Below are 23,208 nucleotides of genomic sequence, written 5' to 3'. Positions count from 1 at the left end.
AAACCATTCATAATCTTAGATAACTTTTGTCTAGGTTTCTGTATAATTAAAAACCCAAAAAACAGTAAATATATTTTCAAAATGGAAAATAAATATAAATTCCTGCGATAACAATGTTGCCAAATTGATCGTTATACAAATATACATATTCTGACATCAACTTGCAATAACTATATTCTTGAATAGAAATCAGTTGCAAATCAATAATAATTGTTAAGTTTGTTAATTATAATAAACCATATGTTTATTTTACTACTTAATACGAAGAAGTGTTACATAAACTAAGCTGGTTTAACATAATGATCATGGCCTACGACAAATCAACACAAAAACTAAAAAAGAAGACGTTCTTGCCAAAAATTGACATTTTCGTGACATATTAGACACCTACAACAATAAATATACGTGGAATAATGTGAAAATTAATATAATTTTTTAATTATTACTAGTTTTAATATACAAAATGGAATCTGAAGTTACAAATGACACAAACAAAAAGTCAATTCTAGAAAATTTAACCAAAGAGGAGCTCGTCAAAAAATGTACTCAATTATTACAAATTGCCCAAAAAGCAAAACAATCCAAAAGTGCACTACAAGAGGAAAACAATAAGTTAAAAGCTGAGTTAAATAAGAAAAATACCAACACTGATGTTGCTTTACAAGAATATATAGACAATTTAACCCAACAAAAGCTAAACTTAGTAACTGACAACCAATCCCTAAAAACTAAAAATGAAACATTGTCCAAGAGAATTGGAGAGTATGAAGTGCAACTGAAGGAATGCGAAGAAAAATTCAGTACTTGTGATAACGAAAATACTTCTTACAAGAGACAAATAAAAAGGTTAACAGACGAAAATGAACAGTTGATTCAGGATTTAGAAACACTAGAAAAACAGCTAGCCGTAGCAAAAGAAAGAACTGATGAAGCAAATTTAATAGATCTAAGTGAATCCAAAGAGAAAGATGAAAAACGACAAGAACTGGAAAAAATGTTGAGTATTAGCTTAGAAGAACTGAAGAAGTTGAAAAATGAAAATAGTGGGTTAAAAGATAAAATTGAAATTCTTACAATTAATTTAGGTGAAAAGGATAAAAGTATATTGACCATTAGTGAAGAGTTAGTGTCATCAAAAAGTTTGGTAAGTAAATTTTCCTTTTTAAAAGGCTTTGAATTTCTTAAAAATTTGGGAATAATTTTGGCAAATTTCTTTGTCACTTGATACTATAGGCACATATTTTGGGCCATTAGTGATCTATGAACTTATGTCTGTTGTTACCTTCTATATAAATAATTAGTTTAATTCATTGGTCTTTTTGATTTCTGTAAATAGGTCATAATTTTATTTTTTGTAAACAATTTTAGATGTTATTTGTTCTTTCCTGGATATTTTCAGTAGTATTTATAGAAATTACAATTCAAATGCTATATTCTGATGTTTTTTTATGATATGTGTGTTAATGTTAAAATATACAATGTCCAATGTTTAGAAAAGAAAGATCTTTTGAATAAAAGCTTAAGTAACAAATGTAAAAATATATATCCATGACTATATAATGTTTTATACTTTTGTCAGCTTTGAATTTGTTAAATTTAACAAGTTCATCATATTTTAAGCTAACAAAAGTGTTTTTATCATTGACAGAACACATATAAACAAATATTTCTTCATTGCAAATGTTTTTCGAGATTAAGACAAGTTTATTGTTGTATTTTGATCTTCCATATTGGTGTATCATTTCAGATTGAAGAGTTTGAAGCTTCGAACAGGAAAAAAGAAGTTAACAAAGCAGAAAGTAATAATTTGAATATAAAATTGTTAGAATCTGAAAATAATATAAAAGAAATAAAAGAAAATAATGCCAAACTCAAGCAAAAGTTAAAATTTTATCACTCGAAAATAGTGAAGTTTGCCAGTATAGCTAAAGAGTTGAAACAAAACAAAGCTGAAATTTTAGAACTGTTTAAATCATATATAGACCAAGTAAAAGAATGGAAAGATCAGCTAGACTTAGGGGAGAAGAACATAGTAAAATATCTCAGCAGTGTTGTAGCAGAAAACCAAGTCTTGAAGCAAAAAATAGAGGAGCAAAGTAAAGTTGAAGATAGTAGTAGTTTTGAAAATGAAATCAAAATTCTTACTGATAAATATGAGAATGAGAAAACTGACTTACAAAACCAATTAATACATTCACAAGACCAGATTCTAAGCATCACTGAGGAGATTAAACAGGCTAGATTAAATATTTCACAGTTAACTGAAGATATTGAACAACTTAAACAAAACAATTTGGACTCCAATAAAGTAATAGAAGACAAAGATAAAATTATTAATGAGAACGACACTCTTAAAGCTACATATGATGAAGAAAAGGATGTATTATTAAAGAGGATACAAGAATTGGAGTACTTGAAAGATAATCATTTAGATATCGAAGAAAATCTAACAGAATCAAGTAGGAAAATTGATAATTTACTCTTGGAAATTCAAGAGTTACAAAAGCAATTAGAGGAAAAGAAAAAAATTGAGACAGATTTTAACAGTAAGTTAACAGAAAAGGAAAAATTAGAAAATGACTTAACTGTTCAAATAAATGATTTAGAGAAACAAATTGAGGCCCTAAAACTTAATCAAACAAATGCCGAGAAGGTAATAGAACAGTTAGAAAGCCAAATTGAAAGCTTAAAAACAAGTACTGAAGAAAAAATCACCTCCATGAGTAAAATTATCCAAGAACAAGAAAATGAACTGAACATATTAAGAAAAGAAAATACTACCCTGTTAAAGGTTAAATCAGATCTTCATGAAGAAATTAATAAAGTCAATAATGAAGAGAAGGATGTTAGAGAAAAATCAGAAAAGTTCACTCTAGAAACACAAGACAAATTAAAAGAGTATGAGAAGACTGTAACAAACCTACAAAACCAAGTCCGTTCATTCGAAGAATTAGAAAAGAGGTCAACAGAAGAGATTAAAAACCTAGCAAATGAAAACAAGCAACTAACAGCAGAAAATGAAACTTTGCAAGAAAATCTTCGAAAATTCCAGTATTCTTTCTCCAACAGAATAGACTGCTCTATTCAAACCAACGAAGTGCCTTATAATTTAGATGAATTTGAAGAGCAAGTTGTTAGTTTAAAGAGAGAAAATGCCGAATTGTTGTCTGAAATGAATGAAATGAACCAAGCAATTAAAGAAAGAGGCGAAATAATTTCTAAATTAGAAGCCCATCGTGAAGAGGTGCTCAAAAAACTACAAATTCATGAAACTCAAGCCAATAAAAACATTGATAATATCACAGAGAAAGAAAGGATCATTGAAGGATTAACTTTAGAACTACAAGAGCTCAAAAATAACAGAGATCTTGGTACAAGTAATGAAATTATTGGTTTGAGAAGTGAGATAGAGGGTTTAAGGGACAGGTTGAATGCTAATATGGAGAATAGTTATGCTGATAATGATACTTTGTCCACTTCAACCATTTCCAGGACTGAAGAGGTGAATAGGCTGAAGGATCTGGAGGGATCTTGGGAGGAGAAGTATGGAAAATTGAGGAATTTGGCAGTTAAACTTAAAGGTAAGTGTTTTTCTTTAAAATATGTTCTTATATTGGCTCATTGTGATATCTTCCATTATATATTATGCAAGTTGGAAAGTTTTAAGACCAATGTTTCATCTACAAACATCATTGTTTGTATTTTTTTTTTACAATTATGTGAAAAAATCTTCAGTATCATCAATATAAATCAGTATTGTGAGAAAACTGTACATCCTATTGAAAATTATTCTAGAGATGAAGGAATATAGATCCCATAACCTTTTAAACAAAACTTTATGAGTTAAAATTGCTCCATAAACAAAAAAGTTATTGCAAATTAAAGTGAAAAACGAAATTTTTATATAATTGTTAAGACATTTTTTGTTAATCATATGAAACTTATCCAAATTGTTAGTTGTTATTTCTGTAAATAATATGTGGAATATGGTTTCGATAGGTTCAGTAGTTTTTGCAAAATTCTAATTAATATTCCTGACTTTATATAAAAAAAGTCATCCAATGGGTATTTTGGGTCCTGGGTAATGACTAAAATATTTTTGTCTTATTTTCTTTATAACGGTTCAAGTACCTTATACTTTTAAAACAAAGTAAGGGCACATTCAAAAATATCTTTACACTGATGTGAAAATTATAATGCTTTTGACTCTATATAGTTAATAATTGTGTACTGAATGGTTAATAGTATACTGACAAAGCATTTGTTAAAGAGTATGTTGTTTTTGACGTTTGTTGGTAGTGGTCTGGATGTTTATTTCTGATATTTTGTCTGCAATTGATGTATCTGACACTTTGTCCATAGCTGACTGATGTTGGAAAAGTTTATCTCATTTAATAACATAAGTCACATGTTTTTAGCCTCAAAGGACTCTAGAGCAGTAGGATCTTTATTTTCAATATGGTTAATAATGTATTTCGTATTCCATTGTGGATTTTTGTCCATATTATAAGTATCATTCTGTTTGCCATTATCATAACTCTTCTTCTCATGGTGCCGTCTCCTTTCAAAGGTTGGCGATCCAAGTGGCAATTGCAGTTTTGAAAACTGCTGCATGAAAAATTTCTGCGGATGAGCGGTCGAACCATCTCCTCAGGTCTTTCAGCCATCAGTTCTGGCGTCTTCCTACTGATATTTTGCCCTGTACTTTTCCTTCCAATATAACTTAAAAGTAATTCGTATCTTTCGCCTCTCAACACATGACCCAAATATTGCATTTTCCTCTCTTTGATTATTCTTAGTAATTCTTTTTGTTTACACGAAATACATCAACATTAGTAACTCTTTGTACTCATGGAATTCTCAACATTCGTCTGTATATATACATCTCAAAGGCATCTATTATTTTTTCTATTTCAGAGTCCATTGTCCAACTTTCACAGCCATACAATAAGACAGAAAAAACGTAACATCTGATAAGCTGCAGACTAAGGTCTGATCTTGTAAAAAATGTTTTCATGCTCATGAATGCTTTCCTTGCTTGTTCGATTCTTGATAGGATTTCGTTTTTTGGATCATAACTGCTTTGTCTTTATTTAAGCATTCCAGCAACTTCTTCGTTTATTATTTGATAACCATTGTTGGTATTTTTATGTGAAACTGGCATAGTATTATGTGAAAAGTGTGTATAAGTACCCTACTTTCCTCTTCATAAGGATAAAGTGGTAAAAAAGCGGCTAAATTTATTTATTTATTAATGGAATCCAGTTTCAAAAGTTTTAACAAAGCTTAAAAATAAACCAAATAAACTTTAATACTTTAATCAAGGGTAGACTAGTATTGCCATTTAAAAGAGGTCACTTATACCACCTAAAAAACGAGCCTCCAGACTCTCCCCCATAGGTGGTCGGGAAAAAGGTCGATAATAAACTAATAATACCATAGGAATGTTCACAAAATAATAAATTATATGAATAAAAACATAGGTAATAAAAAACTTAGCCTAATGGTTCGTTTTTATCGTATTCTTATGAGTATTCAATAACCCAGCCAACTTTGGAAGTGCTGTAAAACCCACAGAAATTAATGAAATTGAAGACATTTGTAGCGAAAATTATTCGTTGAAAACCTATAATATTGCTCTGATGTATTTTTATTGTAAAATGACCAAAAAAAAAGTTACAAGGTCCAAAAGAAAATTTGTTCAAAAATTTTTAGTTATTTTTGTTAAGAACTTTTTTATTTTCAATTTTACGATAAAAAATAATAGAAATAAACCCGACCAACTTCGGAGCGCTGTAAAACCCAGAAAAATTTATGAAATTTAAAAAATTTGTAGTACAAATTACTCTATAAAAAGCCCTCTATAATATTGCTATTATTCCATTTTATTGTAAAATAAACAGAAAAAAAATGATAAGGCCCAAAAGAAAATTTGTTCAAACATTTTCAGTTATTTTGGTTTCTTCTTCTTCTACGGCACTACAGCCCAAAATGAGCCTTGGCCTCCTTTATTTTTTGCCTCCACCCTTGTCTGTCTGTGGCTGCTCTTCTCCATACACGGACTCCTAAAAGTGCTTGTGCGTCGCTGCTTACTGTGTCTTCCCAGCGCTTTCTTGGCTTTCCAACTGGTCTCTTTCCCTGCATTCTGGCGTTCAGTGCTCGTTTTGGTAGCCTATCCTCTCCCATTCGTATCACATGTCCGGCCCATTGCAATCTTTGTATTCTAATGAAGTCTGACAGGGGTGTTTCCTTATACAGTTGATAGAGCTCGTTGTTATATCGAATTCTGAAGATTCCGTTTTCCCTCACAGGTCCTAGTATTCTCCTCAGTACTTTTCTTTCGAATGTGTCGAGTTTGTTTTTGGATGTTTCTTTCAGGACCCATGCTTCGCTGCCATAACATGCTATTGGCCGAATTAAAGTTTTATAGATTCTCATCTTTGTATTTCGGTGGACACTTTTAGACCGAAATATATGGGAGAGGGCAAAATAAGCTTTGTTTGCCTGCGTTATCCTTTTTCGTATTTCTCCATCCTCTGCTCCATCGGCATATATTTCTACTCCCAGGTATGTAAACTTTCCAACCGTTTCAATGTCATCTTCATGCATAATGTTTTGTGGGATTATATTTCTTTTCGTCTGTACCATTATTTTGTTTTTTCTGTGTTAATTTCCAGACCTAGCCTTTTCGTTTGTGTTTTTAACTCTGCGTATGCTTCCTGTGCTCCTGTTGATGTTCTACTCATAATATTAATATCATCGGCGTAGGCAGCCAGTTGAACCGTTTTATTGGTCAGTAGGTTTTCTCGTCCAGTTTGCATTTGCCTAACCGCATACTCCAGTGCCAGGTTAAACAATGTTGGTGCCAGCCCATCTCCCTGCTTTAGTCCCTGCGAGATTTTGAAAAAGTCTGTCCGGTTGTTTTGTATTCGTACACATGCTTGAGTTTCATCCATTGTGGCTTTAATGAGTCTAATCAGCTTATGTGGTATTGCTAATTCTGCCAATATATAGTATAGTCTGTCCCTTTTGACTGAATCGTATGCCTGTTTGAAGTCTACAAACACGTTGTGAACATCAATGTCGTGTTCCCACGATTTGCTCAAGACCTGCTTGACTGTAAATATTTGATCCATTGTCGATCTTCCCGTCTGAAGCCCGTCTGATACTCTCCAACAATATTTTCCGCTAGTGGTTGGAGTCGCTGGTTTATAATATACGTGAGGACTTTATACGCTGTACATAGTAGAGAAATTCCACGGTAGTTTTTGCACTGGAGTTTGTCTCCTTTTTTATAGATTGGGCATACTATACTTTTCTTCCATTCGTCGGGTATTTTCTCTTCTTGCCATATTTCTTTGATAAGCGCGTGGATATGACTTGATAGGTGGTTGCCACCTACCTTATACAGTTCTGCTGGAATCTCGTCAACTCCCGGGGCTTTATTGTTTTTTTTGGTTTATAACATTTTTATTTTCAATTTTACGAATAAAGTAATACAAACAAAGTTGTAGAAATTTTAATTTCCTACAAATTATGTTTTATAAAATATTCTGTAGGGTTGCTAATTTACGAGATACAGCGTGAAAACCCTTTGCTTGTTCCAAGAGGGAGGGCGGACAAGAGCGGCGACCCCACAAACTTGAAGTTAAGCTTATATTAACTACCCACACATATCAAAAAATAAAATTACGTCATCTCAAAAATGGGCAAAAATCTCAACTTTTCAATGGACTATTATACACAGAATGATTACTATATTTAAAATGTCATTAATCAAATAAATTTTATTGTGTGTAATAGATTATATATAAATATTATATTCAGTTAATTTGACTTTAATAGAACAAAATCCAACATTCTTACTGAATATAAAATATAGAAAATTAACATAACATAACAATATCTTTATTTTTAGAAAATAATATACATTCCGTGAACATAAAATTATTAAAAAAAAACAGTGTCACAAACGAAAATATTTACTTATTCCTAACTGTTACATATACAAATAGTCCTCCACAGAATATGGCTCAAGAGCTACCAGTAATTTAAATATTTGATGTTTATACAAACTTAATCTTTCCTCCCTTTTGATAGGTTCAGGCAGTTTATTAAACAATTTGATGCAGCAATAAAGAGCGTTTTTTTCTGTTATACTTAACCTGTGTATTGGAATTTTATAATTATATAGCCTGGTATTTACTATACTATTGGGCTCAAAGTTCCTAAAGAGTATTTTATTCTTATATAGAAACAGTAAGCAGTCTTGAATAAATACAGCGTAAACTGTTAAAATATTATTACTCCTAAAATGCCCTCTACATGATTCCCTACTTTTTAAGTCAAACATAACTCTGATTATTTTTTTCTGAACCAGAAATACATTATTTATGTCCCTACTGTGGCCAAAATTTATTAGACCATATCTAAATTTTGCTTCAAAATTAGCATGATACACTGTTTTTAATGAGTTACTATTTATGTATTTTTTTAGAACTCTAAAGCTGTAAATCACTTTACTCAAAGACATACATAACTGGTCAACATGTTTATCCCAACATAAAAAACTGTCAATATATAATCCTAAAAATTTGGTACTGCTGCTAATATTTAAAGTGTCATTATTTACAATAATACTGTTTGGCATATCTGAATGTGCATAATTTGTCTTAAACAAAAGAAGATCTGTTTTATTTTGATTTAAAACCAACCTATTCATAGAAAACCAGTCTTTAGCTTTCTGGAACTCTAAACTAGCATTAACTATTAACTATTAACTAGCATTAATTAAATCATTTACTTTTTAAGTGATTTGAATTATTAAATTTTAAAGCCACTGTTTGAGGGCCACTGATCATCTCTTAATTATAAAAAATAGTTATCGGTCTTCATACATGGCTTTTAGTTTATGTAAAAGTTGCAGTCGCTTCGAGCTAAAAAATAAAGCGAATCTGCTTTTGTACTTCACAGTTTTTGTGTATTACGTCATTCTGTGAATATCCATTACGGTATCTTTATTTGTTTATGGAATGTTGAGAATACAATTTTTTGCGTAAAAAGTATTTTTCGCATCTCCCCGTATGTGAACGTTGCGATTCGTTCCAGCTATCGTTTCAAACCTGCTACGAAACAACAGTAATCGTTCGTATTATACAGTACTTTACAGTTTCCGTGAATTACGTCATTATGAAATCGGTTGCGGTGTTTTGTTTTTATCGATAAGATTTGTATAAACACAAAACGAATCCCAGTGGGTGCAGTACATTTCAAAATGTGCTTAAATAAGTTCGTAATTGCTTTTTTATTAGTGTTCATTAATAAATCGTTTAGCGATTGTGTAAAAAACCATAATAAATTAATATGTGAAAATATAAGCTACATATCCGAACGGTTTTTTAACGAAACGGCGAATGGTTTACAAGACGTTACTTCAATCGAAATAAATAATAACAATAAAGCGTTTGAGGTCATTGTCGACTCGTTTTCAAACGGCAAGAACTTAACGATGGTGTTAATATCTAATACTAATACTCACAAACTGTATTCAGAATCGTTTAAAGATTTACCGGAGCTAAAATCGCTGTACCTGTACTACAACGAAATAACCGACGTGCATCCTAAAACGTTCAGCAACTTACCGAAACTATCAAACTTACTTTTGAACCACAACAACTTGAAGTTCATTAGACAAGGTGTATTTGTGAATTTACCGTCGTTAAACTCACTGGATTTGGGCTATAATTTATTGTCCGATATAGAAGACGGAGTTCTAGCTAATTTCCCCAATCTATCCCGATTGAAACTCAACAGTAATAATATAGAAACCATCTTCGTACACAAAATAATCAGTTTTCCCGAAAAAATACAAATACTATGGCTCCACAATAACTCCTTGACGGTAGTTTCGAATTTCATGCTTCAAAATTTGATCAATCTCAGAGTTCTCAACCTGGGATTCAACAAAATATCCACCATCGAAGCGGGAAGTTTTTCACAAACACCTAATCTACAAACACTCGTCCTCACCAATAATAATCTAAAAGAATTCGACGGAAGCGCCTTTCCTATACGAGGTCTGCATCTTCTCGATAACCTATACATCGACCACAACTACTTGATGTTCCTGAGGTCGTCGTTCTTCATCAGGTTGAGCGGCTTGAAAAAAATTACCCTGGTGGGAAATCCGTGGTTTTGTTATTGTTTGTACGACATCTACAGAGTGATCGCCGAAAATAAAATCGAAGAAAAGTGCCAGGGGATTATGTTAATTCAAAAAGGCCTATTTGTGTTAGTGACGGTGCTGATGTTAAAGTTTGTCAATATCGGTACAATGTAACGATGAGAGAGAAGTATTTAGAAGTAGATCGGGGCATTGCTTTTGAATTTAATCCTTTAAAATGTATATTGTAGACAAATATGATATGTAATAAAAATTTTAATATAAGTAAGGCTTGTTTTTATTGCACTCAGATTTTTCTGTTTTTTTTTTATATTTTCATCATCTTCATCATCATCCAGCCCTTTGCGTCCACTGCTCCCTCATTTTTGTCCATTGTGCTGTATCTTGACTTTTCGTCCAGTTACTATTCTTGTAAGGAGTTTGTATAGGTGACTAAGAAAACTTATGTGTCTATAGTTTTCTAATTCATGGGGATCTCCTTTTTTGTACAATAGAATTACCTCAGCATTGTGCCATTTGTCGGGTATATTACTGTCCAAAAGGCACACGTTAAAAAGGTCTTTTATTTCTTAAGTAGGCAATAAGGTTAGATTAAGTTAGGTTTTATATTTTAATACTAATAAAATAAATTAAGGTAAAACAAATTACAAAATAAAAACAGATGAAAGTAGATATACCTTAGGTACTCCTTTAACTTGACAGGTCTATACTTCTTTGTAGAATTAAAATAGACACCGATAATTGCTGTTTATTTCGCTGTCAGTATAAAATTCCGCTAATAATTAACTATCAACTGATAATTCCTTTATCTTCTTCACGTTTACCTGATAATTGCACTATTTCTTTGACCATAAAAAGATTTTTGTAGATTTTGTTTAACTTCAAACAGTTATTTACACTGTTTATTTCTCTATCAGCATAGAATTACTATCTTTCTTTCACAATTAGCATAATTACTATTTTATTTCTCAATCAGCAAATAGTTCCCGTATTTCTTTAAATTTCAACATATAATTTCACTGATAATTCACTATCAGCTGATAATTGCAGTATTTATTTCACTATAAGTCTATAATTTCACTGTTTTTTTTTAGTATCAGCCTATAAATGTACTGTTTATTTCACTATCAGCATATAATTACTACCTTTCTTTCACAGTCAGTGTAATTACTGTTTTTATTTCACACTCAATAAATAGTTCCTATGTTTCTTTCATTTTCAAGATTTAATTTCACTGATAATCCACTATCGGCTGAAATTCCAATATTTCTTTCACTATTAGCCTATAATTAACTATTTCTTTCACTATCAGCCAATAATTGCACTGTTTCTTTCACTATCAATGTGAGGAATTAACAAACAAATGTACTATTACGAATTAATAGTAATTAAATTAACACGAACTATTCCTTCGATAACTCTGGCGAGAAAAATGAACTTTTACTCATAGGTGCAAATAATTATCAAAATTTAAATGGTTGCAATAAACAATCAAAGACAATTTATAGGTTTAGGTAAAACTAGGTAAAAACTTACCGCTGGGTCTAATTACCATGGTTTGTACTACGAAATAACGAACAAAACCAATTCAATATGCGTACATGGGTTCACTTGCCGGGTTACGTCTTTTCCTCTTAACGACTGGTGCTCTTGTATTTTAATGGGACGCATTCCACAAGCCCGACGGCGGTACTTATAGGGATCGTAGGAATACAGGGAGAACAAATGTTTTGATTAGTTGACACAACCATATTTGAATTTAAACAATCAACATAGAATCTTTCTTTCACAATCAGCATAATTACTATTTTATTTCACAATCAGCAAATAGTTCCCGCGTTCCTTTCATTTTCAACATATAAGTTCACTATCAGCTGATAATTGCACTATAATTTCTTTCACTATGAGCATATAACTACTACTTTTCTTTCTCCATCAGCGTAATTACTATTTTTATTTCATAATTAGCAAATAGTGCGCGTGTTTCTTACATTTTCAACATATAATTTCACTGATAAATTGCACTATTAGCTGATAATTGCACTATTTCTTTCACTATGAGCATATAATTACTACATTTTTTTTCACAATCAGCGTAATTACTATTTTTATTGGATAATTAGCAAATAGTGCTCGTGTTTCTTACATTTTCAACAATTAATTTCACTGATAATTTCATTATCAGCTGATAATTGCACTATTTCTTTCACTATGAGCATATAATTACTACCTTTCTTTCACAATCAACGTAATTACTATTTTTATTTTACAATTAGCAAATAGTGCTGGTGTTTCTTACATTTTCAACAATTAATTTCAATGATAATTTCATTATCAGCTGATAATTGCACTATTTCTTTCACTATGAGCATATAATTACTACCTTTCTTTCTCCATCAGCGTAATTACTATTTTTATTTTACAATTATCAAATAGTGCTCGTGTTTCTTACATTTTCAACATATAATTTCACTGATAATTTCATTATCAGCTGATAATTGCACTATTTATTTCACTATGAGCATATAATTACTACCTTTCTTTCTCCATCAGCGTAATTACTATTTTTATTTTACAATTATCAAATAGTGCTCGTGTTTCTTACATTTTCAACATATAATTTCACTGATAATTCACTATCAGCTGATAATTGCACTATTTCCTTCACTGTCAACTTATAATTACTCTAGTTCTTGCACTACCATCAGGTAGTTACACTATTATTTTGACTATGGGCAAACATTTGCAATTTCTTTACTTCACTTCACTTCACTGATTCTTTCAAATTTTAATATTTCGAAATAGTTCATAAATGTAACCTTCTGTGGTCTATTTCTCAATTCTACATTTCTTTTTTTCAGTTTGATTCTTGTTGGTACTTTTTGTGTTCCAACGTTCCATCCTGTTTCGTAATAACAAGTTGCGATTCCAAAGAATTGTTTTCATGTTTAAAAATTGTGGCATTTCGATGACAGTTACGGCGACATACGAAAAATTTGTTTTTTCTTTTCGCTATTTTGATGGACATTTTCTCATACTTCGTAGAGATTGTTCAGCAGAATGTAGAAGAAACTTTCACAAAATATACTTGCGTTGTGATGTTTGTTTTCTATTTTTTGACAAACCGTTTGTATGTATAAAACTTATATTTCTAAAATCATTACTTATCCATTTTTCAGAGCTGTCTATAGGTATTTTGTTATATTATATTTCAAAGTGTTTTATATTATTTTTAAATGCTAGAGAGATCAATCTCTATGATACTAAAATGTACTTTAATAAAGATCTATCTTCTAAAAAACTATTGTAAATGTCATTAAAATGCGTAAAGATATTACAAAGACGTATTCTTCTTCACAGGTAAAGTTAGAGAACTTACCCAAACCATAGCACAAAATCAATCGGAAAACGAAGAAGCACAAAAGAAATTGATGATAAACATAAAGACCATACAGAACTTACAAAATCAATGCGATAAATTAGAAGACGAATTGGAGAAATCGCGAAAAGAATGCAAAAACCTACAAATACAGCTCAACACAGCTGCAAACGACATTTCCCGTGATAAACAACTATTAGCGGACAAAGAAGAATATGTCAGCACGTTGAAGGTGGAGATAGAAAATTATAAAAAAGAAAAACAAGCCACAGATAATTGGAAAAAGCAAGTCGGTGCCAAAATTCAAACACTTAGGAAGGAATTAGAGGCTAATAATGTTTTGAAAAAGGAATTCGAAGCCAAAATTGTTACACTCAACGGTAGCTTAGAAAATAAAGAGCAAGCATTGAAATCCGAAATCGAGAGCCACAAGCATACTAAAAATCTTCTAGAGCAATCTAATAACGAGCGCAAAAAGAATTCCGTCCTCAGTTTGGAGATGCAGGACTACGAAAGAAGCGCTAAGGAATCGACCAAGAAGCTAGAGAAGCAACAGGAAGAAATAACGAAACTAAACAACCAAATTGACTCGCAAAAAACAACGATTAACGCTCTTAGGGAACAAAACAAGCTTTTGGAAAATAGAGTAACCGAAGAACAACATAATCTACTTACTGTAACATCAGAAATTACTACTTATAAGAAACAAATATCCTCGTTAGACGATGACGTCAGTCAAAAACTCGAAAAGATCCACAGCCTCACCCAACAACTAGAAGTCTCCCGATCAGAAACCGAAGAACTATCTACAGAACTGTGCAAAGTCATCGCCGAACACCAAAAAACGAATTCGACGCTTAAATCGGAGCGCGATCAGTTATCGAACGAAAACTTGAGGCTCCATCAAAGCTTGCGCGAGGCCCAGGATCACCTCAAACTGAGCAAAGACGAATTGAAAGTGATACAAAGTGAATACGATGGATACAAAGTGAGAGCTCAGAGTGTGCTGAGGCAGAACCAGAAAAGGGACGTCGGGCTCGAAGAAAAACTTTCCGAGGAGGTTGCTTCGCTTCTTGCTCAAAATTCGGTGCTGTCTCGGCAACTCGACGAGTCAAAGTAAGTAACTTAATTTAAAATATCATTCGATTTTAGTCTTTTTTGTGTTTACACCCGTTTGTTTAGCATAACTACGTGCTCCAGTGCTAAATTAAACAATGTTGGTGCCAGTCCATCACCCTCTTTTAATCCTTGTGTCATCTAAAGTTGGATCTGTACCTTAACCACTGTGTTCGTCATTCGGATGAGCCTAAAGAGTTTGGACGTAATTTCAAATTCACTTATAATTTTGTATAAATCTGCCCCGTTTATCGAGTCATATATTTCATTTCTGATATTTTCATTATATCGCTGTTTTATTCCTGGAACTATATCTTTGCCAACACGGGTGTTAAAATCACCCATAATGATTATATATTCATCATTTGGGATCTCATTTATTACAGTCTGAAGGTGTTTGTAGTAGTTTTCCCTTGTGGTGCTATCCCTGTTGTTCTCTGGTGCATATATTGCTATCTCATTCATAGGTTTGACATCCAGTTCAACTTTTACACTTACTATTCTTCCATAGGTATATTTACATTCTTATACTTGGTGTAAAAATTTTCTGTGTACTAATAGGGCGACTCCTTCTTTGCTGGTTTCTTTCGCAACACCACTGTAAATCATCAGATAGTCATCTAGCATAATTTGTTCAAAGTCGACGAAAATATTATAGTGTATATGTAATGTTGTCGGGCTTTGCTTAAAACCTGCTTAATCGTGAATATTTGCTCGATGGTTTATCTTCCTTGCCTTCCTCCGATGATCTTCTCTGCGCGGAGGTTGTATTCATCAAAGGGCATGCATTTTCTCACTAAAAGTCTGTTTTTTTTTTCACACTACATGTTTCGCCTTTGTTCATACTCACCAGTCGATGCAACACGGCTAAAAATCCTACCTTTGTCTTTCCAAGTTTGTCTTCGATCTGACACTGTCTGAAAGGGTGGATAAAATTCACTTTATGGTGCAAATTTCACTAGATTTTGAAATACGAATGCACTTATATTGCTCTATCTTCTAGGATAAAAGTTGAGCATCTAGAAAAGGAAAATTCCAAACTGTCGACAGAAATAAAAGAATATTTAAACAGAATAAGAGAACTGGAAGAAGATCGTGACGAAGTAAAGACACAATTTGCCGATTTGTCCACCAAACACGAGAAGAGCGTTTCAGAAAACGCAGAAACACTGAGAAACCTTAAGGTAACGATGCATTTTTCACCTTCGTCATCGATTAACTTCGTATTATGAGGATATTGTTAATTTTACAGGTCCATGCTGATACAGTTTCACAGTGCTATAGACAACAGCTGGCTGATCTGGAAAATCGTCATAGCAGGGAAGTGTTAGAGCTGCAGAGCCGTTTGGAGAAAGTGCCCACTCCAAGCGAAACTTCCCCCGTACTACCCACGATGCCCAGAGGAGAAGGGGAGGGTTCCGAAAGTATAGACAGCAACAGTTCCATCCCTGTGCATCCCATACCATTGGAGAGATTATTAGGTGCAGATTCGGACCAAGAGATCGAGAGGTGAGTTATTTCTTTTCTAGAGACCTTTCTCTATTGTGGATAATAAAACTATTTTATGTATACTAGGATTAAGAAAAAACTAAACGAACAAGAATCGAAAGTTACTCACCTTACGGCTCTCTTATCTGACACGGAACAGGATCTGGTGAAGCACATCCAGATGAATAAGTTACTTAAAGAGGAGATAAGAAGGCAACAGAGGTCAGAGGAGCGTGAAAAACACGCGGAAAATCTGGAGTACCTTAAGAATGTAGTATTTAAGGTGAGTACCACTTTTTAATATCATAACATGCTACGACAGCCTGGACAAGATTAATTATTCGTAACCCGAACATTAATTTTAGCCGAATTCCTTTAGTGGGTCCCTTAATTCATCAATTTTTCTTCTTTTTGGTCTAAAATTTCGTCCTTAAAGTTCTTACATTTTTCTTGTGTGCCTTAAAACACCCGTTTACAGCAGTTAAGAGGGTAAATTATTCTAATCAAATGAAAAAGCTCTCTTGAAGTCAACAAAGGAGATTATTATTACTTTATTTAATTTTTTTTTAGTTTGTGACGTTGAGCAGTGGAGACGAAAGATCGCGTCTGGTTCCCGTGATGAATACGATACTGAAACTAAGTCCAGAAGAGACCAAAGAGCTCAACGCAGTAGCCAAAGGAAGCGATCTCAGCCTCAAGGGATGGAGCAACTATTTACCGACGTGGTCTTCGCCAAGCAAGCCCCAATGAAGTGCTTTTGATTGTTCCTAAAGCATTCGGTGCATATATTTACAGTTCTTATCGTAAAGGTTACGAGGTAGTCTCGTATGAGAGTAACGAATGAAAGGTGCCTATGTATTTGTCCTAACATAGATTTTGTACAAAACAACACACTAAAGAATGCAGTTTTTGTCTAATGTCACTTGTCTGAATGTCAAATTTGACGCCTACATTAATTATCAGCAATAACATATATGTTACAGCATTATTTTTATAATTACTTATATTTTTGATAGTTTATATGTCATCATTCAAGCGCAGCATTTATTTTGGTTGCTAGACATATCAGTCGCACATTGGCACAAAATGTTCCATAACAATGATGCCACGATGCCACAAATTATTAGGAACAGTTCGGTATTTCAGTAATCACGATTTTTATATAATTATTTTTTGTCTCGTTCTAAAAGAATCGGCGGTATATGAATAGGTTAGAATGGTGACAGCCAAAAGTTAGACAACCTTTATTACAGCTCAAACATAGATGTATCAGCTACAACTCACGTAATACATTATAATTGCTATTCCAATTTCTACAAAATACAATAGGTACTATGTATTTATTGTGTATATATTAACTGCATTGTACAAAATCATCATCATTTAGCACTAATACCAATATGAGCGTCGTAATTCGTAATACTGTCATAATTGAACGTGAGAACCGGAATTTTAAACAATACTGGGTGGTGGTATGTTGTATAAATGTGAATCTGAAAATTTTACATCAATAAAATATTAAAAACTACATATTTTCGCCAATTTATTCGGACTTAAGATGATGCTACTTTATTTATATGAATATTCAGCCAATTTATGTAAATTATCAATAAAGCAATATGTATATTATGTATTTATATGTTATTTAAATATAAGTTAACATTAATCTCTTACTGTTGTCATTTTAAAATTTTATATATATACTACAAGCTCGATATTTAATAAAATGCTAAATGCTTTTGTTGATTCTTTAATTTATCCTTTATAACATCAAGAGACTCTTCTTTGATCATTTAATAGTAGATTTAATTGGATCACTCTTGCAATGACGTCATTTTTATTGTTGGCAACCCTGAACATTTGAAACTGTGAGTTTTAAAGAGTATACATTTATTCTCATCTTATGACTTTTCTTTTTATTGAAGGGAAAGTCTCCGATACTTTGTATGTAGAATAATGTTGATGTAAGAAAGAAATCTATTGAATTTGGGGTATATGGTTTCTCATATGTGGCTTTTTCCTGAAAGAAAAGCCCTAGAGACTTCAAACTTGGTAGATAGCTTGCTCTTCTGCTTTCTTTACTCTATGTTTGGGTGTTTTATATATATTTCCTTCTCGTTTTCTGGTATCATGTTGATTGTATATATTTGTACACGCTTCTGCTACTTTCACTTCCATTTTGGCGACCCTACAGATTTGAAGACCTGTGTCAGAGCTATTTTCTTGCCACTGTTAATATAATTTACTCTTATCTTTTATTTTTTCTTGAACTATGTTTGACCACCACCATTCTTATTCTCAAATTTCTTTCCTGTCGTTTTTTCCAAGTATTTCAACAGCAGTATCTGTAATGATACTGGCGATCTTCCCCCAAATTGTATTAGGACTTCCGTTCATGTCCCAACACATTTTTTTTACTATTTTACTCTGAATAGACCTTCTTTCTCATATAATGTTATATAATATAGGAGATAATATGTTGTCAGGATAAACAATATTATATGTTGAGTGTTATAACTTTTATTCCTTTTAATACATCTGGTTATTTTCATCATGCCGTCAACATCAAGTGACAAGCCTATGTACATGCACTTGGGTCTGTTTCTCGTCACTTGTTGCCAACTCACAATAATATAGCAACCAAACATTCTAACTATATGTATAATAAACATCTCTATATACAATAAATAATTCTCGTCAGTTCATTTCATACTTGATTGTGTGGGTTTATTTTTTCATCACTTTTATTAAAATGTCTGAACATGTTCTTTTCGAGAAATTAATATATATAAATGAACCAAAAACAAATAAAAGTTTTACTAAAAAAGTATTTTTTTTCGAAATATGTACAATAAATATTTCTATTGGATGTTTATCAGTGATCTCCATACAATAAAAACATACTAATATCAGTATCTTTCAATGTTTTGTCGATTTCTTCACTACGCCTTGGTTTCACCTAAAAATACAATATTAGTAACTAATTTGTTAAGAATAAACTTAAATTGAGTCAGGTAATGACAAAACTAGTCTTTTTGTTTTCATTATTCGTTAGAGGCTTTTGAGTCAAAAATGGGATGTAAAAGTAGATGAGAAAAGTACATAAATGATTAACTTTTCCTAAAGACCAATCGAAAATGACATTTTTTTAATCTTACCTTGGCTTTATCCTCAAGAAAATCACTCTTCATAAAGTGTACTCCATCTTGTTGAATTTTTAAACCATAATAATTGCAGTCTTTTATCAATTCATCTACACAATTATAAAGAAGCATATCTGACAGAACATCTAGGGGAAATGTCAAATTTTTACTATGATATGCTGATGACATGATTTTCAAAGTTATCCTAAAGACAAAGAATCGACAATGGTAGCTAATCCCAAAAAAACATATTCTATATTTACCTTCGTATTTCTGGCATATGAAGAAAAGCGATCATTTGAAGAGACAGTGGTAATTGTTTAAACAGTTTAATTACTTTGGAAATGTTTCTGTTCACGTAATTCAGACATATCCTCATAGATGTTTTTACTAAAGAACTTCTAGAAATTAAACATTTATACAAGAAAAAAAGTCATAAAATATGAATCAAGTACATAATAACTCTCTTCATAGAGCAACACTTGAATAACAATATTTATTTCATAAAAAAATTGTTTTCTTGACTCCAATAGTAGCCTTGATCCCACAGAAATATTTATAGTTTTTGCAAATTATTTTTTCCATCCTACTATGTTCCTGATCAATTTTGTTATGTCTCCTATGCATTTTCCTCAAACTAGTTTAAGCTGGATATTATTTTACTTCTCATCCTTATTTTTTCCCAGTTTTATAATTAAAACCAACTTAATTGTGTATTTTTATATGATCGATTAGTGATTCACTGCTAGTTCTTTCATCCCATGCTGTATTATTAAAATTTTAACTAAACTCAATAATTTATACTCACCTCCATTGTGGTGGTAGATTTAGATACCTATTGAGAGCATTCACATCCCCCAAATTGAAAATCAAATACAAACTTTCGAAATATGGTCTACTCTCAACTAAAAAGTCACTGGATATTTCTTGTTTAGAGCTTTTTTCAAGATTGTCAAAGTAGTCATATGTGCACAATAACCTTTTAAGACATTCTTGAAGATGAGTGTTGTTTATATGAGGATCAAAAGTATTAATGGCTTCTTCACAGCATCTAAAAAATATATGAAAACTAAATTACAGTGAAAGATACTCAGTTTTTTAAAAATAACTTGGTAATATTGACAAGTTCAATTCAACTATGCCCAAAACACTATATTTAAGCAATAACATTCTTCTAAGGTATTTTATTAAATCATACTCACAATCAGGTAATTTTGAAAAGTCATAATAAAACTATCTTATAAGAGTATGAAAATTCAATAATATACTATACCTATAGGATGAATAAGTAAGAAATCTAATAATGGGTTGTAATATAACTATTTGGTGAGGTCTTGAAACATTCTGAATAACCATATCTTGCCTTACAGCTCTTAATCTATCTAATATAAAGTCATATTTGACCATCCATGGTACTTTTTCATTGTTACTTATAACTCTAAAACGTCAAAGGTTCTTCAATACATTCAGTCATTTAAAATACAGTTTATAAAAGAAAACCCAAAGCACATACTCATCTAGTAAATAATTAATAGTTTTCAATAGCACATCAGGTGGTCTCAAGTTTTCAGTGATAAGAAAAGATTTCCCAGCTGCTGATCTGGTAAATTCTTTAACTACACGTTTTAGATCAGCTTTCGGATTTTTATGATGTTCAGTTCCGGGAACAACTTCCAAAATATGAAGTAAACCTTGTTTTTCTCTCCTAAAAGCAAATATCTATTCAGAGTTAAGGCTTTTTACACATTTAATATAATCTCAAAATATTTATAACAGGCAAATTATGTATACTGTTTAGAACTTACAGTCTTGCTTCACTAGAAGGGCACATTTCTTTACAAATTCCAATTGTGTATACCGCATTATTACTATTATCCATTATTTTTATTTATTTTGAAGAATTATAATAAAAAATGACGGGTTATGTTGATGATTGATGACTGCCGTTTAACCAAAATAGTTAAAGGCCAGTTTTTATGCGCATTGTTGAGGTCCAGCGGTTTTTCTGCCGCCTGTCAATGTTTGTCAACAGCGATTTTCTGTCATTACTGTCACTGTCAACAGTGTTGAGTGCTTTGAAATGGAAATGAAATTGTAATTTTGTTATATTTTTGTTGTGAAAAGCTATGTCAGCTGTTTTTTAAACAAATGTATGTTCATTATGTGATGTGAAATTGGGATGCCACTAGATATTTAACAGGTAATTACGGAAAACGCTGATTTTTCGAAAGTTTCCTGGATTCCTGGAAACCCCGTTTCCCGAAGAAATCGATCCTTTCCTCCTTCCAGTTGTTATTACGTTTTGAGAAATTACTTTTTCGCCCTTAATTCGTTTTTTTAGAAATATACAACGAACAAATTGACGAACGTTATATAAAGCTGCTAATTTTGTGAATCATTTCTTTAATTTAATGATTACTTCCTGTGTAGAGCTTTTATTTTATATTTTTATCTAGGTTATTTTTAAAATCAAAAATAATTTTTAACACAAAAACTCTCGTATGTTTTTTTAATCCTTCAATATTTCCTCTGAATATTTTAGTCTATTTCATTCAAAATTGTTGCCCCAAATCCATCTGGTGTGTTTTTATACTAATATCATTTGGCGTAAATATCGGAAAAGGTGTTTAATATGTAATCACTTCAATTCTTTTGATTTAATGACCTCTCCGACCTTATACTGTCAAATATTATTGTTTTAAAATAGATATTTACACTTAAAATTCGCTTATCTATTAGGTCAATCATTGTTAATAGTTATTTAATAATACAGATATCAAATAGAAAATTTAAAAGGCGAATTTCAAATTCTAGGTAAGATACTACCAAAATAGTGCATTGTTGTCAGCTAATAGATTTTTTGGTAAAATTAGGATATTTTTTTTTATATTCTTGAAAGTAGTCCGTTTGGGCATTGATTATTGTTATGCAGTAAGTATTTTCTAAGATATCTATCATATATATCAATTAGTGAACATTGTGTCTTCAAACGTTTCACTTTTATGTAAAGTTTTTTTTGCTTTTCTATTCCTATTGATGAAATCTTACATGCTGTTTTGTTGGATTATCATTCTTTAAGAACAAAAGTGATAAACTTTTTATCGCGTTTCTTCCGTAATTGATTTATTCTATAGATAAATAAATATCTAAATGCAAATCAAATTACCAGAAAATCGCATATTAATTTTTTATTTTCGAAAAGAAAATAATGCCAGATAGATTGTTATAAGGATTCTATTTGCGGGTTTTTTAATGACACGTTTCAGCGTTATAAATAATATATTTACGTAATTAAATCGTACTCGGTTTTCCCGGTATAAAAAGAGTACATTTTGAAATAAAAGATCACCAAATTATCGCTTATAAAATATGAAAAAATAAATAGAAAACTGATTTGAAGCATTTATTTTATCATGAATCACAGTCGGCATGGTGCAATATTGCACTTTTTGCATCGCATAAAAACCTTTTAAAAACATCAACAAATGTTAGATAACCACAAAAGCTGCCTATCAAGTAAGTCATAACAATTTTATGATTGATATTGTGGTTCATAAAGGATTATTAACGTTTCAAGGTAAACCGGTAAAAAACTAGTAGGAATATCAAAACAAATATTATTTTGCGTTTGCAGGAAATTAGTATAGATTAATGTAAAGGTGATTGCCTTATTTAGCATGACTAATCGCGTATATTCCAAAACAAAACAGACGTGTGTGTTTATTGGTCGAGTTTTGCATTTTTTTTACTTTACTCAGCGATGCATATTGATAAGAATTTGGGTGATATTAGAGGTGGGCGGAACGGAATAGTGAATCGGAACAGTGAGCCATACTTTTAGGAAACTCAATTTCGAAATATCGACAAATCGTTTACCCGTTCATAATTTTTGAAATACG

The 23,208-nt window shown here is 31.6% G+C and overlaps 3 protein-coding genes across 6 annotated transcripts in view; 2 read left to right on the top strand and 1 right to left on the bottom strand.

The window, feature by feature from the left end:
• Nucleotides 1–353: 353 nt before the first annotated feature.
• On the top strand, nt 354–17,916 carry GCC185 (GRIP and coiled-coil domain containing 185 kDa). 2 transcript variants are annotated; one of them, XM_072541762.1, is made up of 7 exons: nt 354–1,144; nt 1,748–3,587; nt 13,550–14,678; nt 15,682–15,862; nt 15,931–16,187; nt 16,254–16,449; nt 16,737–17,916. In XM_072541762.1, exons 1-7 carry the CDS (start codon nt 464–466, stop codon nt 16,914–16,916), a joined length of 4,464 nt encoding a protein of 1,487 aa, XP_072397863.1. In that variant the 5' UTR covers nt 354–463; the 3' UTR covers nt 16,917–17,916. The 2 variants fall into 2 exon arrangements, with proteins under 2 accessions (XP_072397863.1, XP_072397862.1); XM_072541761.1 differs by having other exon boundaries at nt 1,748–3,581; nt 13,544–14,678; nt 16,737–17,915.
• A 1,052-nt stretch (nt 17,917–18,968) lies between these two features.
• On the bottom strand, nt 18,969–21,271 carry LOC140448659 (SAC3 domain-containing protein 1). Of its 3 annotated transcripts, none has more exons than XM_072541764.1 (7): nt 21,115–21,271; nt 20,823–21,014; nt 20,583–20,747; nt 20,118–20,360; nt 19,573–19,710; nt 19,325–19,514; nt 18,969–19,125 (listed from the first exon to the last, which is right to left on the bottom strand). In XM_072541764.1, the coding sequence occupies exons 1-7, from the start codon at nt 21,186–21,188 to the stop codon at nt 19,042–19,044; spliced, it is 1,086 nt and encodes a 361-aa protein (XP_072397865.1). In that variant the 5' UTR covers nt 21,189–21,271; the 3' UTR covers nt 18,969–19,041. The 3 variants fall into 3 exon arrangements, with proteins under 3 accessions (XP_072397865.1, XP_072397866.1, XP_072397867.1); XM_072541765.1 differs by having other exon boundaries at nt 19,573–19,707; XM_072541766.1 differs by having other exon boundaries at nt 21,168–21,255.
• Nucleotides 21,272–21,371: 100 nt separating this feature from the next.
• The window catches only part of bchs (WD repeat and FYVE domain containing 3 bchs), a 33,045-nt gene continuing 31,208 nt past the window's right edge, over nt 21,372–23,208 (top strand). The window contains exon 1 of the mRNA XM_072541760.1: nt 21,372–21,509. The gene's annotated coding sequence lies outside the window, so the exon portion shown is untranslated. The remainder of the gene's footprint in view (nt 21,510–23,208) is intronic.

Source organism: Diabrotica undecimpunctata, chromosome 8, assembly GCF_040954645.1.
Source record: "Diabrotica undecimpunctata isolate CICGRU chromosome 8, icDiaUnde3, whole genome shotgun sequence".
Lineage (NCBI taxonomy): Eukaryota > Metazoa > Arthropoda > Insecta > Coleoptera > Chrysomelidae > Diabrotica > Diabrotica undecimpunctata.
This window is presented reverse-complemented; position numbering and strand designations above follow the sequence as displayed.

Bases quoted from the DNA above. Each gene is read 5' to 3' on its own strand.
- GCC185 (XM_072541762.1), top strand. From the start codon at position 464: ATGGAATCTGAAGTTACAAATGACACAAACAAAAAGTCAATTCTAGAA. The intron at 14,679-15,681 runs GTAAGTAACTTA...TCTATCTTCTAG, and splicing joins CGGCAACTCGACGAGTCAAA to GATAAAAGTTGAGCATCTAG. The intron at 16,188-16,253 runs GTGAGTTATTTC...TATGTATACTAG, and splicing joins TCGGACCAAGAGATCGAGAG to GATTAAGAAAAAACTAAACG.
- LOC140448659 (XM_072541764.1), bottom strand. From the start codon at position 21,188: ATGGATAATAGTAATAATGCGGTATACACAATTGGAATTTGTAAAGAA. The intron at 21,015-21,114 runs GTAAGTTCTAAA...ATTTGCTTTTAG, and splicing joins CCTTCTAGTGAAGCAAGACT to GAGAGAAAAACAAGGTTTAC. The intron at 19,126-19,324 runs GTAAGATTAAAA...TTGTATTTTTAG, and splicing joins TTCTTGAGGATAAAGCCAAG to GTGAAACCAAGGCGTAGTGA.